The sequence below is a fragment of the Sceloporus occidentalis genome, unplaced genomic scaffold (assembly GCF_023333645.1).
Source record: "Sceloporus occidentalis isolate IW3139 unplaced genomic scaffold, rSceOcc1.0.p SCAF_236, whole genome shotgun sequence".
In the NCBI taxonomy this organism is placed as follows: Eukaryota; Metazoa; Chordata; class Lepidosauria; order Squamata; family Phrynosomatidae; genus Sceloporus; species Sceloporus occidentalis.
The window spans coordinates 573014-593602 of record NW_028317216.1 but is presented as its reverse complement, the minus strand read 5'-3'; the positions used below and the strand labels follow the sequence as shown (position 1 = coordinate 593602).

Genomic DNA, 20589 nt, shown 5'->3' with positions numbered 1-20589 from the left:
GCAGAGTCAACTATGGGATTCTTATCAAATTGACATAATGATCATGAAAGCTAACTCAGTGAACGAGGAAAGCAGCGTGAGCACAGAATGCAAGAAGTGCTAATTTAGTATATATAGTGACAGAACACAAACCCTGGCCCCCTGCAGGGTGTGTTGAAGATCCATATTTTTTTTATCTAAATGGTTGTGTTTTGGAACATGTTATTGAACATGTAAATATTAGAGCACATAAATCTGCTCATTGAGCTAATAAACACAATTTTTCTCAAAATATGAGCCGGTGATATGCTATAAAATGGCTTGTTTCTGCTGCATAAGAAAATATTACTGATTTAATTAACACAAGAATAGAACCACATTTAGGAAGTTTTGGGATCACTCTCATTCTGCACCGTAACTCAGTAGCTCCAAAACACACTTTTAATCCTACCTTTTGTGACATACATACCCCGATGTCCTGTCCAGTTAATGGCTTTAAAATTTTTGTTAATAAAATTGGTGGTATGGCAACATTCTAAATTTAAAAATAATTGCGGTATTAATGTCTTTCAGATGATGTACATGTCTCAGATTATGTGTTCTACTTTGATAATGTACTTTAACCGCTGTTATATGTCACCACACTATATCGCAATAATAAAATTTAAACGAAAAAAAAAAAAAAGGGGGAGAGGATGTGCCAGGAGGTGCAGACAGAAATAAACAAAAAGATGCAAGAGAGTAAGCGGTACTACAGGGTAAGGAGACAGGGATACAAATGCAATCTCAGAGAAAGTAGGGAGACCTCTAGAGAGAGTGAATGAGAGTTTGAGAAAACATGAATGCGAGTGTGAGTGAGAGAGTGTAAGAGTGTGAAAGAGCATGAGAGTGAATGAGTGACAAACTAAGCAAAAATTTGCAAAAGTCTACTAGGTTATGCCCTTGTTAACAAATTATAGCCAAGTATGTATTATTTTCCATACACAGCTGTTTAGAACATTGCTTGGACTCCGAACTTGTTTTCAAATTTATTTTCTTTATTATCAAGTGGACAGAAAAAACCCCATCAATTTGATGACCTCTCGGCTTGAATTTATGATGACCTCTTCCTGGCTTCCAAAAACTGGGACCAATGTCCCCAATAGTGAGGCAATCAGTCTAAAACACTGAGAGAAAACACCAGAGGTTAAAATTCAGGGTGCAGACCAAATTATTCCTCTGTAGAAACGTGCTTAATTATATGGATTACTGAATAAATTGTCAAGTGTAAGGAATTATTCTGATAAATTAAAATACTAATTAAACAGGCTGTTGCAGAATTTTGAGAACATTATAGGCTTCCGCTTCTCCAGTAAATTTGCATATCCTTCATCTATGAATTTAATATTGAAGGACTTCATTTTTATATTTCTAAACCTTTTGTTTCACACGTGCGTAAAAAAAAAGAGGTCTCTTGCTGCCCGTTTATTGTTCTAGGCAAGTCCCTTTTTTATTGGGAAAAAGAAATTAAATTTTATTAATGTGTCCTTATACATTAGAGATAGAGTGGCATTAAAAATACGGAATAAAAACTTACTGGGAAAATCTCATTTTACAACAGTGAATAATGATGAGGTTTTGATTTTTGAAACAAAAATTGTGCTTAAAGGTACAGAAAAATAATTAAAGGATAGAAAGTATTTTTTTTAAAATATATTTTTTTGTACTTTGCAAGAAGTACTTCCTCTGACTTTATATACATTACTGGATATATTACTGTTCTAGCTGTGCTAACGTAATTGCAAAAGGGTTTTTTAACCATCAATTGGCCTCACCCTCATTCATTCTCTCATGCTCTTTCACACTCTCATTCCCACTCTCATACACTCTCATTCACACTCTCTCACGATCTCTCTAAATATCTCCGTTCCTTCTCCGTTGACCGCTTCCATGTCCCGCAGCGCCGCTTCTTCTCCTATATCTTCTTGTTCTTCTGTCTTTGTTCTTCTGTTTGCTTTCTTCGTCAACTTAGTTCCCAGAGAACTTCTACAGAAGGGGAGATGCTATCTTTGTGTCTCTGCTCTACCACTGAAGTGCACAGAGAGGCCAAAATAATGCAGATAGATTTGTAGTGAAAGAGAAGTGCAGAAACTCTTCTCTTTCTCAGCAAATCATTATTCTGAACTCCTGACAAACTTCCGCAAAAAGGTATTCCTTCAATTGGGGGGAGGGGTGCCTGGAGGCTCTGCCTATTCTGTCTCCTGCATTGTGTCATCAACTGTCATTACTAAAATGCTCTCATTAATTATTGTTGGTAATTTTGGTAAATTCTGCGATTCATACAAAGTCACGAAAACAAGGCCAAATCCCTCACAAATTGGATGAGAGAGAGAATGAGAGTGTGATAGAGCAAGTGAGTGTGGGCACCAGGCCACGAATTTTGTTCACGAATTTAAAATGCCCTTCCCCCGAATTTTTGGCCAAACCAAATGGGCAAGGAACGTAATTTGTTGCTGAAAAGAATGGGACAAAAAACGACCTGACAAATTTGTCCGGATTGTTTTTGGCCCATTTGCACATGTCTAATACATATAGATATGTTTGCATACAAAAACATAAACTTCCTACAATCTTGAAAAATTGAATAAAAAAATGTAATAGTGGTGAAACGGTAATTAGATTAATATTTATTTAAGATACGGACTATGCAACTCATTTTTTACGGATACTTGGTCCTAGAAACAGACAGTTACTACCGGGTAGTTAACCGTCTCTTCAACCCTGCTCATTGTACATCCTGATATAGGCAAACTGCATGGGTCATCTGATCCAAATGTACTACTGAACACAGCCAATGGTCCAATGGCGTATGCTGAGTCTTCAGTGTCTCCGATTTCTTATAGTAGCTGAATATTTTATTTAAATAATTGCATTTCCCTTTTTGGTTGACAATGACATTAAATACAAACATTCACTTAGTAGCAAAGAAAAAAAAAAGATTTAAAAAAAAAAGGTCTGCTAACTTGGTTGGTACATTCAAAATTTAAATTTGATTTTTCTTATAGGAATAGCTGATTCAAGTTGCTATTACCCAAACCTTGTGAAGCATATCACTATTGTCTCTGGAAACAGCTATTCTATTAAGTCCATGGACTGCTAGTGTTTAAAAGGATTTTTGTGTCTTGTTGAAGTATGCTAATGGTCTGACATTTCTGCCATGAGGTGTTGGGACGGTAATAGCTCATAGCAATACTTTCCTGACATATTAGTTATACTGACTTGTTATCACGCCTCTGTTTGTGTTTAAGCCGTATAAAAATGCAATATTTTAGGGTGCCAAAACCCAAGCTCGGAAACACAATATCATTAAAGGAATTGTCATTCAAGGTGAGGACTATTGACACAGAGCCATAGAAAGAATTATCGTCAACTTAATGTTTCGACTTACAGCTAAATTCCTAAATCCAAACAGATTCCGACTTTTAAATAACCATCGTGTTGTTCGATTTCTTCAACAGCTGCTAATAAAGAAAAGCTGGAAAATTCTACGGGCCTGAAAATTCTCCAGACTGGAGTTGGACAGGTAGGATCAAATAATAAAGTCCAAACAAATTCATAATATTAATGACGTGACGATGTTATCACTTTGTGTTTGTATGTTTTTTAAGCAAAAACAAAAAATGTACATTTTAAAGTATTTTGAAAGTTTTACTTATCCTCAGGGTTTATTATTTTGCCAATTTATGATCAAGAGCAGCTCTTCTCAAAGCTTTCAGGATTTTAGTTCTTGTGAATTCTTGAATCACACGCTGCACTTATTTTTCAGTATTGTAGAGTTACACAATTTAAGGTTTAGTTTTGGTTTTTGATTCTTTGCTGCAAAATGATATTTCATGAAGGTACTGTGCAGTTCATTATATTTTAATAATTAAAACTGAATACTTATTCTTCAATTACATGTTTAAAATAATCTAATTTACAAATTAGTCATATATATTATTTATATTGTATTATTCATTCTATAGTGAATGAATGTATATTATTCATTCACTATTCCAAATTGTGTAGTATAACATGTTAAGAAATAATAAAAAAATTGGTATAACCCAATTATAATGCACAACTTATCCACAGTCCCAGTCAATATACCTGTAAACCGGTATCCACAAAATGATAAATCAAGAAGAATTAGACCAATGCGTCTCACGGCAAACTAAAATATAGATTTATTGGCACCTTAGTCATTCTGTGTAAGGAACAAAAATGTCACTAAATCTGATACTACTGGTGAATGCTAGACTCATCCTTCATTATATTCATGTTAAGCACAAAGAATGGCATGCGTATCCTTCATGTGAAAAATTAAATGAATGTGATAACATTCTGCAGAAAACAAAAATTCTTATTGGTCTCCACGAGTGGCAAAAGAAGGTCACAGAGTCCGATTTATTTATCTGTGTTTACTCTGTGTAGCAAGGTGAAAAAATAATATTGCCAACAGACGCATAAAAATGTGTGACTTGCGTGCCTTTAGGAAATGTTTTGTTCTGTCTCGCTTTTATGTTTTTTTATAAAGAGTTAAAAAAAATATCCAATACATAAAACGTATACAATTCTAGTTTTGTAAAAAATATGGTGTTTATAATTTCAATTTAACAAAAAAATATCTATATTTTCACACACGCGTGCATTATTACACCTAAAACACCATTACTCTTTTGGACCTTTTGACTTTCTTTTGCGTAAATATATATCATTTGAAATCTTTCACACTATTAACCCTAGATTTCATTCCATGGTGCTCATGCAGAATGAGTATAACAGGGAACACTGTTGTTTTACCTTATAAAACCAGATGAATGTTTAATATTTAATGTTTGCGTAGTTCTGGATTCCATGTGCAATGATAAACAGCACAGCTTTCTGCGTTATGTTTTCCTGCTTCCAGCAGTGTGGTCTACAAACCTATTAAAAATGCAGAGGGCCAGAAGGGTAATTGTTAAAAAGAACAGGGGGTTTGTATAGGCTGAATAATTACTCGAAGGCTCCTTTAAAAATAAAGTCAGTCTTACTTGAGACAAGTGCGCTGGTTACTTAATTGGATGTGAGCTCTTGGAGAGGTGACTAGATGTGGTCTTACAAAGAGACCTGGATATTGTAGCCGTGTGACTCACCAGATGGTCCAACACTGACATCTTTGTCACTGTAGCACATATGAAGAACATGGGAGCACAGGCTGCATCTGATTAAAGTCCACTTGTCTGTATATAATATGCAACTCAGATGGCTTGGTAAAGGTGGTCGCAATTTGTTCCAATCAGAGACCCCACTTCAGCCATCTGCCATAACGTACTCACTTGTATTCGTCAAGCCTGTCAATTCCACCCGTATTATTTGCAGATGGACAGACAGATGGACACCTCGTTTCTGAATAATAGAGGTCTCGTGCCAAGAGACATGCTAGCTTGAAATGGAAGATGTATCAGAGAAGGGAAAATGTACCAGGTTGAGACATATTGGCCAATGGCTGACCCAAGGGTTTTTAGTGCCCGAGGTGAACAATGACTTCCAAGAAGCCCCAAACCCAAAAGTCTGACAAAGCCAGGATCAAGAAGAATTTCCTAGCTCATCGCTCCTTGATGTAGCACACTGAATATGAATTTATCCTAAAGGTACATTTTAAATGAAAAGAGATAGACTACAGCAGAGCACAGTTGGTTATAGAAATGAGTTTTGTGGAGGTAAACCTAGAACATGTTGGTAGTAACATTTGGCCATGCTTGCTTAGATCATATTGTACCCCTAAAAGGAATGGAGTTCTTCACAAATTCCTAGTCATTCTTTTTTGCTAACTATAGGCTTGTTGAAGGATACTGCTACGGTCAGGCCTGTCAGGGACCTTATTTATTTGATACCAAAAAGAAAAGCCCCTCCAGTTATTCTGTTTTAAACAGTGAAGCCCACCTCATGCTCTACTACACATGCAAGGGGCAAATTTGGTGCCAATTGGTAAAAATTGGAACAATCCTTCGGAATATTGCATTGCTGCTGTTTGCTCCATATTTGGGTCAAGAACTTCTCTTTCTAAATCTAACTCTTGGTTTCTGTAAAATTCTAAAGGATCCAGAATCGGTGACGCCTTAGTACATACCCTCAGAATTTCCAGAATCATCACGATTCATTATTTGTTTAGACCAGAACAGCATCGTGTGAAGTATTCCTCCTCTTATTTAAAAAGCTGTTACATTCAAGCCATTAATTTGCTAAATGAATCAAACCCAGTCTGGTCTTCAAAGCTTTGTTAATATGAAAGTCCACGTTTTAATTTAGAGTCCATCTCAGATTATAGCGATGAAAAAACAATATTTAATCCTTCGTTAACACATGAATAAACGGGAACTGTCATTTTCGACTAAACAATAACGGGATTATCTTGAGAGCTGTCAGTTTATGTAAAAACATTATGTTGCCCAAATTTTCATAAAAATTAACAGTGGATAGAATTCAAGATCAGAGCACAAGGAAGAGGAGAGAAATCTGCATCCGCTGTAATAAATATTCATATTTGTCTGCTCAGGAGATGAAATCTAATCAAGAGGCTATTGATGCACTAGCTCTTTCTCTCTCTCTCTCTATCTTTTTTTTTAACCAAGGCGTTTCATCTAAATTGGGTTTGATATGGAAATGAGTCTCTCTCCAAGTCCTTTAGGCCATGAGCATGCTGGGATACTCGTAAAGGTTCACAGTGCATCAGATGGTGCTATTGGGTTCTGCGGTTGTAGTTTAATAAAAGCCTGGAGAATAGGACAATCATTGAAAGTCTCTCAACGGTCAGCGTGGGTGTGAATGATCTGCATTCAAACCATCTCAGCGTCTCATATCCTGGTCCCGTGTGATTGTGTATTCCTGGCACTGGGGTAACATTGTATCATTTCTCAAAGATGGACGTCACGGTTATTTTAATCGTTGCAACGCGTTAATGGTCATTATATTAAGACAACTGATGTTTGTCAATGGAACACTCAGATTCTCTCCACTAACTTTAAAAGAATAACACTGTATATGTTTAATTCTAGAGATAAAAAGAGTGTTCTAATATTGTATTGTGGTGCTTGTATGTATATTTGTATACTACTGCTACGCCTAATGTGTAGTTCTGAGAATAGGTGGTAAATTTAACCCCTTAATGACAAAGCCTGTACATGTACGGGCTCAAAATGCATTGTTTTCAATGGGTTTAGGGACCACTCATTGTCATTAAGGGGTTAATCTTTAACCTTAGAGTAGCTGGGGTCTGGGCACATTTTTCCTTTTGACATAGTTTTACTATATTTATGTTTAGTTGACATTCTTATAAACAACGTAGACGTTATAATACTCACCCTTTTGGCACTCGAAAGGCCTAAAAGCTGTGGGGAAAATAAAGATCTTCATTTACTTTTACGGACTATACAATGTTGATCCGTGATGCCGTCATGTCTGTTTTGTGTCTGTTTAAAAAAAACAGACACAAAATAAGAAAAGTAAGTCTTTCTGCACCTAATGACATCACATTGTAAAATGAACGCTGGTTGAGCAGGAACATGTTTGTATGCTCCTGTGCATCACGGCCCCCAAGTGGTTAAAGGATAAATGGGTCTTTTGACCTAAATGGGGTATGCAATGATGTATGCCTTTTAATTTTGTGAGTTCCTGGCAAGGACCTGCAAGTTATGATTACACTCACATAATTTAAAGCCTGAATATAGTTGTTTTACACGTGTTCCGTACTAGAGCATGTGACCTCAGCTGAGTCTGGGCAGTCAAATAAACCCTTGATGTGACTGAAAACTCCACTTAGTGAACAGACCAAACTGTGTGCCTATCTAGGTGCTAACCAAGGCCAGCCTTGCTCGTCATCAATGGGTTGAGTGTGTCTAGTGCCTCTGGGATGTCTTAAACCTGGTAGTTGTGGACCTGTCTCTTGAGTACAATCTATCACTGCATCCATGTCTTCCATGTGTACCCAATCACACAGAAACACCTCTATAACACACCTGAGTTAGCCTGCTTCAGACCTCCTCAATGGCTTTATTCCCGCCAACCTCCGTTTGCCTACTGATTACTAACCTCTTGCTTTGGAAACCTGAACCTCTGCTCTCTGTCCCAACAACAGGACTGTTGTATCAGTTTCACATATTCCTTGCCCCTTTGTACCTTGGTTATGCCCAGTATTTTGCCCAGTGTTCTGCACCCTTCTCTAAACCAACTATGGAAAAATCCTCACCAACCTCACAGCACGCGGGGTGAAGGTACATTTACCCTTAAAATGTATCTTACACTTGGATTTAGCAAGATAATGAAATGGAGTTTTTTTTGTGCTTGAATGTTTTATAAAAGAAAACCAAATAACTACAATCTGTGCCTCTTTGACATGATAGGATAATACCTATTATGAATGCTAAGTTAGTTTCCTGTCATACCATTTTTATACCTGATTTTATTTATTTATGTAGATTATATTTTATATGTAGAGTACTTACATGGAAACCAAAATGGCTTACATGTTATATCGTCTCACACTGGGTGAATATTTCAAGTTTTCACAGTGCTTTATATTTCTTAAACCGGGTGAAAGGATTCTAGATACAGTATTTGAAGAACTTTTTGAAGACGTGTTAATAAACTGTATGCCCCATCGAATCAATGAAGAACTTGACCCTGTCCGTAATAGAACACTGGACTAGTTATAACTAACTAGAGAAACCTAAAGAAACATAAACATATGTGTACATTGTAAAACTTGTTACTTTATTGGCTATTAGTGAAATGAATGGACCTTATAGGGAATTCATAATTGAAGGTAATTATGCTTTCTGTGTTGAGATGTTATATATCTGATGTGTTATTCTTTTAATTAATTTTTTTTTATTGATAAGACTGCCAGCAGATTAAGATTTAGAAGTTTGGAATTTTAATTTCATTCTTAATTTTTTTTTTTTTTTTATACTTCATATCCTCTGTGACTTTGCTCGTTATGGGATTCCGTATACCAGATACTGTATGGAGCGATTCAGCTCTAAACCCCAGGTTACAAAATGTTATATTTACAGCTTAATAAAACATCTGGTTTTTATTGATTATAGGATGTTTATTATACCACAATCAGAGTATGTAACAGTGATGCCATTAAGGTTATTATTATTTGTTGATTTATGTAGCACCGTCATATTGTGCTGCACTATACAATGGGATTATGTGTTATTATAGACATTTTTGGTGGGGATTAAATTGGTAATGGCTGGAGACGTAACTGGCAAAGGCACTAGAGATCGTGCTGTGGACAGATAGCTGATGATAGCATGAGGTTCAGTGCGTTAATGCAGGGACAGGTAGCTGGTATAGAGTTTAGTGGTTAGTTTGGACAGTTTTATAGAGATCTGGAACTGTAATATCCTGGTAACTTTTGTTAAAGTTCCACTAATACGAAGGAGACTAGTTGTAGAGACTAGAATTCTGGGAAAGATTTAAGACTTGGTTCCAACCAATACTGTACAAAACACAACAATCATTGCTACTATTTTAACTTGATGTTGTGGAATTAAGATCACATCAGCTGAGCTACGAAAAAACCCAAAATGGCTGCCCACTTGCCTTTGATTACAGATCGTAGGATCAAAGAAAAAACATGTCTTTAATGTAGTGTTTTAAAAGCAGCATAAAACATAATTTCATCATTTTTAAAACTAGAAATAATTATTGTAGATTACTTATAAAAAAATGTGATCGATGGAATATACATAGTGATGGCGGAAAAGAACCAATTGGCCTACCTCTTTATAATGTTAATTATCCTTCTTCACTTCAAAAAAAAAAAACAAGACAATGGAATGTATTACACTTTCTTAAATTCACAGTGTGAATTAAGTGCTTTATACGTCTTCGAAACAGGAAGATTCCAGTGGAAGTCATGGGGTATCCCTTGTAGGAATTAGGATGATGGAATTCAGCGTGTAATTGTTCTGCCACTTGTTCCTTTTAGGAAACTATCCAAGAAATTCCTTCTTTCCACTGGGATCAATCAGAATTAACATTTTAATGAGGTGTGCATTTTAGGGCATGGAACCAAGAAATCTGGTAGCCTAGACAGTTACGGGCATGTATCCAGCTTCCATTGATTAGTTTGGCTCTAGGAGAGACGAGCTTGCCGTGGTATTCCTCACAAACCAAAAAGGTGCAACCTGTCAACAATATTAATGGAGCAAAGCAGAAAAAAAGCCAAGATTTTCATTCATATAATGTTTTTATGTTAGGAAACCACAGTTTATCATGGGGAATCACATTAACCCCTTAAGGACAATGGGCGGTCCCTAAACCCAATGAAAACAATGTATTTTGAGCCCGTACATGTACGGGCTTTGTCATTAAGGGGTTAAAGATGATCAAAAGATAATTTGGTTATCTGAGATTATTATATTTGTGCAATTTTACTCACTATTAGAATTAAGTGGGATATTTCTCATCACAGCCTACTTATGTCTTTAGGTCATTGAAGGGGAACCCCCACCATTAATGGGAAGTACAAGCCTGAGCAGATATCAGAAGCGTGGCATGTTAGGCCCAAAAAAAAGATGTGTTTTGCTATTTTTGAGACAATACGTGGTTTGCGTAAAGATATTTGATTACATTGCTCGTTGTCTCATGTGTAACACCACCGGTGCCATATAACGATCTCCAAGAGAGCTCAAGTCACGTGAACTAGCTTCACGAGTAGCAGAGGACCATGGATAAATAATAACTTTTTGAGACAAATATTACATACATATTCTTTATGTAGACCTTTGCCCTGGTTTCCTCACAACGAACCTGGTTACGAGAGGGCAAAATCTTTGGTTGGGGCCCATTTAGCCTGCTTAGCTCCTGCTCGGTTCTGTATTGGCTTCCATTTAACCTCTTTGCAGGATAAGTTCTCTGGGTTTAGCCCTTCATAATGCATAGGGAAGTCAGGCGGTCGAAATGTTCAATTAATTTGCAAACTCACGGTTAAGTGCTGCTATCTATCTATCTATCTCTTTATAAGAGCTACTTATTATTAATGACAATTTTTAGCACTACCACAAAACATAGCAAATTAAGGATTAAGAACACATTGAATGTATTAAGAATATGTTTAATTTGTAATAACTTTTACATTCTATTTATTTCTTAACATCAATAGGATATTTCTGCTCAGCCAAGTTTCTTTTTTATGCTTCATTGGAAAAAAAAAAAAAAAAAAAAAAATCAAAAATACAAATTTAAAATTTACAGTTCTTGGCCGATAGATGTATTGATCCTAAAACTGCCTTACACTATTTGCAGCTGTGTATCCAGGGGGAAATTAAAATGAATGACTGTCACAAACCGGGGGAGCAGGTCTGATAGGAGCCCAGGTGCAGGGGATACGAGGGGCTCTGTCTGTACCCCACGATGCATGATGGCTTGGGGTTGGTACAGACAGGCGCCGGAAATAAACCACAGACAGAAGATGCAGATTAAGTGTTGTATTGTAGATGATGGTACAACATACAAACAAGGAAAGTCTCTTGGCTGAAAGCCCTCTGTATGGGGCACACACGGCAGGAAGCCCTCGGGATGGGGCACACACGGCAGGAAGCCCTCGGGATGGGGCACACACGGCAGGAAGCCCTCGGGATGGGGCACACACGGCAGGAAGCCCTCTTGCAGGGCACACGGCATGACTAGAAGCCCTCTTGCAGGGCACACGACTAGAAGCCCTCTTCCAGGGCACTCGGCACGGCTAGAAGCCCTCTTGCAGGGCACACAACTAGAAGCCCACTTGCAGGGCACACGACAGGTTGCCCACTTGCAGGGCACACAACAGGTTGCCCACTTGCAGGGCACACGACAGGTTGCCCACTTGCAGGGCACTCATCTTGGGGGTCCGGATGCAGGTTCCTCATCTTGGGGGTCCGGATGCAGGGCACTCATCTTGGGAGTCCACTAGTGGGGCGCTGGCCGCAACTCAGGAACAACACAGGAACCAAAACAGGAACAGATCAGGAATCGAGCAGGAGCAGATCAGGAATCGAGCAGGAGCAGATCAGGAATCGAGCAGGAGAAGATCAGGAATCGAGCAGGAGCAGAGCAGGAGCAGGAGCAGGAGCAGGAGCAGGAGCAGGAGCAGGAGCAGGAGCAGGAGCAGGAGCAGGAGCAGGAGCAGGAGCAGGAGCAGGAGCAGGAGCAGGAGCAGGAGCAGGAGGTCCTAAAACATTAATGTCCAGGCCCAGACTGCAGGGCTGGGCAGGTTTATAAAGGCTGACTTGATCAGGTAATCAACTGCACCTGATAATCAGTCTGAGTGGTTCTGAGTGGCAAGGGCGGCCACTAGTGGCTGGAAACATAAAATGAGTAGCCCCAAGTTGAAACAAGTCCATACAGCGAAGGGTGAACATTACAATGACCATTATTCATGTGTCTGTAAAGCTCTGGAGTCACCAAAGAGACGATATTTACGTCTTTTTTTCTGCTTTTTTTAAGCCTGCAGGGGTTTCCAAGTGTTCACGAAATCTGGGCCACAAATGCATCATCTTCTGAAATTGTTCAAAAGTACATGGAACAAATTTTCCCTGTAATCCACAAAGTAGATTTTGCCCTTAATGACATTGTTGGATTAATCCGGCATGAATGCAAAATTATCAAACTAACCCAAGATGTTAGCCAGTTACGTTTCCCAGCCTAGGACAACTAGACCCAGGCGTAGGGCGGCAGATGCAAAAAGCGGCAGTCCCCCTGGTACAAAACCGGGAAGCAGATCGCCCTCTAGGGCCACAAGTGTCCTGCCAAACAATGGGCCGGTTACAAGGGAGAGCTTTGATCTCCCCATTACACTGACCTATTTAGGCTTTATTACAGCACCTGTTTAATGTACTGGCGATCCGTCCATGGAGATGGAGGCAACTTGGAGCAATGCCCTAGATCGGGGCTAGGGTGGACCCAAAGGTGTTATATAACCAGTCCACGCTGCTTTCTGAGTGCCGGGATGTGACATCATATCCTGCACTCTGCCTCTTTTGGGTGAGCGGTAGCTGGGAGCAGCATGCTATGGAGGGTTTGCTGACTCCCTGGTAACCATGCCATTGAGCACCAGTCCAACAGGGAGACTGATCAAAAAAAGGGGCAACCTTGCCCAGTTTGGTGGCAGGGGGCAGCCGCCTTTGGCCAGAATACTTCACTGCAGAGAACTCATCATCCCATCCTGTCCTCTCTATCACTGTCCACCTTCCAAATCTTGTCTTTTTCTACACATAATATTCGCCTATCCTGCCCCAAACACAAGATGCTTAGATTAGTGTTATTTATAGATACTGATAGAGTATCAGGAATATAAATGAAACCCTGATGATAAATTAATGTCCTGCCTACTTCATCTGTCACAAAAACGATTAAATATATCACCTTTTGTCATGTTGTAGATGTAAAACATTTCATTTTTCCCCCCGCATAAAAGATATTCAGTTTTTATCTGCCCTATACAGCGCGACTCTTGAACTAAAGAGCATAATGAAAGTCCTCGGAAATTGAGATGGGCAGACTTAGTTGTCCAAGTCATCTGCAATTCCAACCATGCACACCTCCTCCATACACTTCCTTATCTTATTAACAAATTATTCTGTACCCTCTTGAAACTTTCAGTTTGATTATGTCACATCAAACGAAATTCCCGTACAGGTCCGTCGTGGTTTTTTTTGTTTTTTTTTTTAAATGTGACGGCCATGCTAATGATTAAATAATTGGTGGGAGCCTCTTGACATATCCATTCGGGTACTTGCATGTAAGATGGTAGTGCGTAGCATTAATTGAACCACTAGATTTATATTGTTCTGGCAATTATAAATGGTAAAGGTGGATAAAAAGACAAAACATCATAATATTAAACTATCCTTTTTCCCTTAAAAAATTTTTTTCGCTTTAAATACACCAAAAAACCCCCCACAAATAATTAAACTTGGATATTCCCCTTTAGCATTTTATTCAGTTTTTTGTGCTTTATTCCACTAAAACAATAATTACATAGTTACATAGTACAGAAGGTTGAAAAAAAGACCTAAGTCCATCAAGTTCAACCCTTCTACCTAACCTTCCTGCTCTTGATCCAAAGGAAGGCAAAAAAACCCCTAATTAAGCGACTTAAAATTCTGCCATCATGGGAAAAAATTATATAATAATGAAATCTTGCTGATTTTTCTCATGAAGCTATAGTAAATTTTACATACCTCTAGCAATTCGCGGCTCCTGTGGAAAGGTTCAGAAGATGCCCTGCCATAAACCACATCGAGCTATATTTTTAAGCCAGGGCTAGTATTTTACTCTCCTCTAAACCGACTCATTCATTTCTTTTTTAATCTCTACCCTTTATGATATCAGCTGAATGGCTTTTGCTCTCGCAGGTGGTTCTTATCAACTGTTTCCGAGAGTGTTCATCTTTCTAAATATTTCTATAATCTTCCCACTCTTTTGTACAGCGTTGCCATAAAATGCCGGAATTATAATAATAAGAGTGATAAAATAGGCAATCTCTGTTAATGACGGATAAATGACGGGGGGGGGGGGATTTTCTCTATCACTCACCGATTCAGAGCTGGTGAGAGGAGGTTTAAATAGATGTCCTTCACACCAAATATTCAGGGAATTAGCACAACAAAGCTATGGACAAGACCGGACTGCGGGGAAAAAACAACAGAGGTGTTTTAAGGCTAGCGGCTGATAAAATGATCAATATGCAGAGGAGCTGGTTATACACAAACATATATTATGCTCTTACATTTTTGCAGCGTGCAGCCATGTGTATCCAGCTTCTGACCACAAAAAGATGGGATCAGCTGCACAAACAGTTATAAATGAGTTATACATGCACATGGGTGGCACCATCAATATACCTGGGAGATCTCCGCGTTTGGCTCGGAGTCTCCGGGTGGAGCACTGCTTCCCCAGGTCTCCAGCTCACCTTTTTCTTTCTCTGGGCAGGGGAGCGGTGTTTGGTTGTGTCCACTGCCTGCCCACTTCTCCATCTACTCCCAGCTTTTTTAAGGCTATCTTGACCTAGTATTGCCCCATGTGTAGCTAGCCTCGCCCTTCATGTAACTTGATGCACCCCACAAAAAGCCACCCATCCAGAAGAGGGAGAGCTCTGGATGACCTACACGAGGAAGTTCCCATGTTTGGCCACCAGGCACTCCTCCCCCACCAAAGAAAATGAATTCTCAAGGGATCCAGTCCTACCATGGCCAATGTAAAGTGAAAATATTTAATAAATAATTTATTTAACAAAAAATTAGTGCAATACCAAAATAAAAATGTCAGTGGATGTTTCCGCTGACATCATGGGAAACACTCCTATTTAAAGGGGAAATGGGCAGGGAGTTGGGCATGTCAAGACCCCACGACCCAGAGGGTTGGGATGTTGACCCGGAAAGTCGGAGAAGTGGCGCTTAACCCACAGAGTTCCCAGGTATGTTAGTAAATTTGTGTATTACTTTTGCATTACGTTTTCTATAATAAGGTTAAAATTCCCAATTGTATTTGTGTTCTTTTAGTGTCTTTTTTTGGTAATCAGCATGTGGTTGATGTTGAATTTGTTAAAATGATTACAGTTATATAGCAGAATCTATCACACTCTATAATCATGGAAATCAGTAATTTAAATTCATTTCAAGGGGCAGTATAGTGTCCAAGCAGACTCCTTTAGAAAAGAATACACATTAAAGTACTTTGTAAGGGGGACCACAAGGCAATTTTAAGGGTCCACTCAACTATCATATATATTAAAGTGCATATAATGGCTAGATTGCCCCTTTAACTATGACCAATCCTGCCTCCACTGGTACAGATTTTCATTTACTTGAATGAAGTTCTGAAATTTTAAATAAATTAATCGACTTGAACTATAATGTCCCGTTACAGGAGGGGCTGAGAAGCATTAATTAGCTGCCTAACAAAGATTTTTTATTATTTTTGTCATAATTACACAAGCTGAAAACGGCATCAGGCAGCATATAAATGAAGAATGCAATCATGAACAGCTCTTAGACTGATATGAAAATGTTAATTCTAACTTTAAAAATAATAATATTGAATTGATCCTTGGAGCTACCATACTGCAAAAATATATACTTTAAACCATCCACTTCAAAAGTGTCACTCAAGGTAACCCCCTCTAATTTATGTCTCTGCCATCTACACAGATTTCTGGTCTCCAGTGTCCAATGATATGGTTTCCCGCCATTTTAATATAATTATATGTGTGTCTCGACATTTTTTAAGACAGCTTTGTGAGTCATCGGCACTAGAAAAATTCTAATGTAAGAAGATTAGCATCCTGAACATTCTCTATAAGATGGGTCTGGATCACCATAATTTCCAGTGGGTATATGTGGGTTTACCTAATAATCAAAGAATGTTATTCAAGCTCCGAGATATTTACCAAAAATAAAAATGTTTCCCTTATAAATGTTTGGGGACAAGGTAGCAGTGCCGCTTTTAAGGTATGGACACTTGGTGACTGCCCACCAGAAAGGAAAGCGGTGACACTTTTGAGGTATGGACACCAGGTGATTGCTTACTGGAAGGGGAAGCAGAGCCCCTTTTAAGGTATGGACACTAGGTGACTGCCCAAGGGAAGCGGTGCCACTTTTAAGGTATGGACACTATGTGATTGCCCACCAGAAAGGGAAGCGTGCCCTTTTTAAGGGATGGACACTAGGTGACTGCCCACCAGAAAGGGAAGCGGTGTCACTTTTGAGGTATGGACACTAGGTGATTGCCCACCGGAAAGGGAAAGCGGTGCCGGTTTTTAAGTATGGACGCAAGATGATTATTTACCATTTTTGATGCTCCGTCTAGGCAATGAAAGAAAAAGTGAGAACAGAGAAGGCACAGGGAGAATGAAAGAAGGATCTTTGGGTGGCAAAGGAATGGAACGGTAGAGAAGTTCAATATTTCAACAACAAAAAAATAAGAAAAATGACTAAAGACCTCATTTTATTAAGCCAGTGAAAGCTGTGAACTCTTGGCGAGTCAATAAAAAATAAATCCTAAAAAAAGTAAATTATTGAATTTAACTGTATTTTGCGTACATTGTTTTTAATATTTACTTACTAACATTTTTTTAATTAGAACATAATGTCTTCTGAGTGTTGTTTTTTTTTGTTTAGAAATCAAATGCAAACAAAATATTCCAATGAAAGATATTCTGACTCGAAAGTGAGTTCTGGTTTTTCCTTCTACGAGGAAACCTTAATTAGTTTGTCTTTCAATTCTCCCTAGCATCTTTTCTTTGTAATTATACTAACCTATTATTCTGTCTGTATAAAACATTAATTGCATGATTAGTTTTATGATTCCTTCTGATTACACATTACAGATTTTTTTTTCCCTCCCTTTCATATATACTATTAGCCCATCTTTTTTTTTTTTTAACGCTACTTCATTTCTCACCTAGCGGGGTTCCCACATATTCCGAGAGAACATTATCCTTTCAATAAATCGAGACGGTTTTAATCTTCAGCGTAAAGTATTGTTGTGGCCCGAGAAACATTATTTTATTCCGCGAACAAATGACATTTCATTTTACGGAAGAAGAAGAAAAAAAAAATATATTTTTTAACCCCTTAATGACAAAGCCCGTACATGTACAGGCTCAAAATGCATTGTTTCCAATGGGTTTAGAGACCGCCCATTGTCCTTAAGGGGTTAAAAATGTTTGATTTGCATGATTTTTTTTCTCCCTGACGGCTGAATGTAAATGTAAGAACACATAATAAGTAAATCAGCGACTTTTTTTGCAGTTGTCATATCCTTTTCAAAATGTCTTGCACATACTGTGTTCTTCTCATTATAAACTGTTAATTCCTTTGGAGGAGCTGACTGTAGCTCCTTGAAGAGTCCCTGGCAGCTGACCAAAAACTTTAAGAGGATCTTACAGGATATTTTAACCCCTTGCCACCCAGCCAGCTGCGATACACGGTATATTTTCCGAGTCGTGGGTTTGCCTGATAGCTATCGTCTATGTACGCGGTCCTGTTCCGAGTGAGATACTTTCTCTTGACGTTGTTGATTATGCAGTAAACCTAATTATCTCCCTTGGAAACGGCAGTAAAGCAGAATACAAAAGCCGCAGAATCCCAACGCTCCGAGATAACTAGATTGTTACATACGGTCCTATAGTAGAATTCTATTGTTCAGTGAATTTCAGAAATGCCTTGGGTGAGAATAGTTCTGTGATGTTTAGCAACTACGATGAACTATGACCTTATCATAGAAATCCCACAATTCCCAAGAAAACAGGTCTATCATCAATTATTTATTTTATTTTTTTAGCGAAATGTTCTTTAATAATATACTGATGAAACAGATATATGGTTTTTTTTTTTTTTTTTTTTTTTTTCAGTTTTAGAAGATTTGTGTGGTTGAAAATATACATTGAAATTGTATAAAATAATATCTTTATTTCCAGTTTTTATTCTGGTGATTCAGAAGCAGGCGTTCTAGCTACCATAGAGAATGTCTATAGAAATTAATATTATGTAGTCTTTGCTTCACACTGCGGCTTTACATCAGCTCTTGGCCAAAAGTCTACTTTTTTGAGCATACTCACTTGCCAATCCATTTTGAAAATGTTTATTTATTTATTCAGGGCCGTGAATTGACATTTAGCTTAGAGGCCCCTAAGACATTAATCTGATTCAGGACATAAGGCTTGTCTGCTATTTCTTCATGGATGTCACAACACTACCTGAAACGTAATCTTTCTAAAACTGAACTCATTATCTTACCTCCCTCCATCTCCACTCCACTACCTGAATTTTCTATCACCATTAACAACACAACAATCTCTCCTACTAACCAGGCCCGATGCCTTGGGGTCATCCTTGACTCAAACCTCTCCTTCATCCCTCACATTCAGTCCCTCGCCAGATCCTGCCGCTTGCACCTAAAAAACATCTCTCGTATCCGCCCATTCCTCACCCAAGAATCCACAAAAACCCTGGTTCATTCCCTTATCATTTCCCGTCTTGACTACTGCAACACTCTTCTGGTTGGCACTCCACTGTCTCGACTCTCTCCTCTACAGTCTATCCTTAGTGCCGCTGCTAGGCTCATCTTCCTTGCACTTCGCTCCTCTTCTGCTTCCCCCCTCTGTGAAACCCTCCACTGGCTCCCAATTACCTTTAGAATTACATTTAAGATCCTGGTACTGACATATAAGGCCATCCATAATACTGCTCCTCCGTACATTTCTGACCTCATTAGCAAATACTCTCCTACTCGATCCTTACGTTCCTCCCATGGGCTAAGGCTCTCCTCCTCACTCATCACCTCTTCCTTAAGCAGATTTTACTTAAACAAAAAGTAAGGTTTGTGAGTTAAGTAAAGAGATTTAATAAGAAAAGCAAGAGTGACTTATCTTACCCTGACCACTTCCAGTTCCATGTCTTCTCTCTGTTCCAGCCGACGGAGCTGATCGCCGATTAAAGGTACCCGTCATGGTCGGTGAATGCCTCATGGGCGAAATATGTTTTTGTAGGAGTAAAATGAACATTTTATTTGGGTTTGATGTGCCTGGACTAAAAATGTATTATTATTATTATGTAATAATAATAATAATAATAATATTATTATTATGTAATAGGGCCCTGCTCAAACCAGCTTACAATCTCCTGAGAATTGTACAGAGAGAATCTCGTTGGCGGTGATAAAATGAAGATAAAATGCTGAATTAATGTACCCAACTCTTTAATTCTTTGTCTGAAGCTGATATAAGAAGATGATCCCCTGGCTCATTATATAGATAGCATAGGCTAGTTTTTATTTGCCATACCTATACAACTCATGACTCAAGCTTTGCTCCAAATATAGCCACATATCTCTCAAATGTCCCATTTTTGACCAGTGTCCCACTGAGCAACACCACCTTCTCGCTTGTGGGGATCATGGCCAGTTGGGACGATCCTCTGGTTTCCATTGACTGGCCCAGAGAGCTGAAAAATCAATGGGGGTCTCTGCTTTTGCAGTACAAACCTCCATCACCTCTCCAATAAGGCCTCCTTGCGTTGCTCCAGAGTTTATAAGGTGTCTCTTGAGATAAGGTGAGTGGTGGGCCAACTAAATTCTGCCTCAAGCCCATAGACACCTGAAATGTTGGAGGGTGTGTACCCATGACTGCAACATCAACATGCAGACTCATTTTATCAGACAGACATGTTTGTTCATCAACATGAATGCCCTTTGAAAAAAATCTAGGTCCTTCCTTTGCTTGAGGGTCTGAAATGCACCATACATCCCTCAGGCATGAAATCATCCTTGGGTCATTGACGTCCCTTACGTTTTAAGCCTCTTTTGTATGCAAACGAAATCCAGCCATGCCTTTCACATGGTGTAGCCTGTCATCGGCCATAATTACCACAAACTGGATATAAAACCCTCCGTAGAGATAGCTCCACGCTGCCTGCAATGGAAATGTGACATTTACCGAAACTTTGTGCCGTTTGAAGCTTTCACCCATTATTGCACGATAACCCTGTCTCTTATGTCAGCCGGTCTGCTTTTCAAAGTTGCTTTAAGAACTCTGAATAATTTTGCTAGTAAAGAAAG

General features: G+C 38.7%; 1 protein-coding gene across 1 annotated transcript in view; it reads left to right on the top strand.

Moving 5' to 3' along the window:
• LOC149276500 (receptor-type tyrosine-protein phosphatase N2-like) overlaps positions 1-20589 on the top strand; it is a 259787-nt gene that overhangs the window by 106588 nt on the left and 132610 nt on the right. The window contains exon 5 of the mRNA XM_089503564.1: positions 3477-3541. Coding sequence (XP_089359690.1) covers positions 3477-3541 — 65 coding nt within the window. The remainder of the gene's footprint in view (positions 1-3476; positions 3542-20589) is intronic.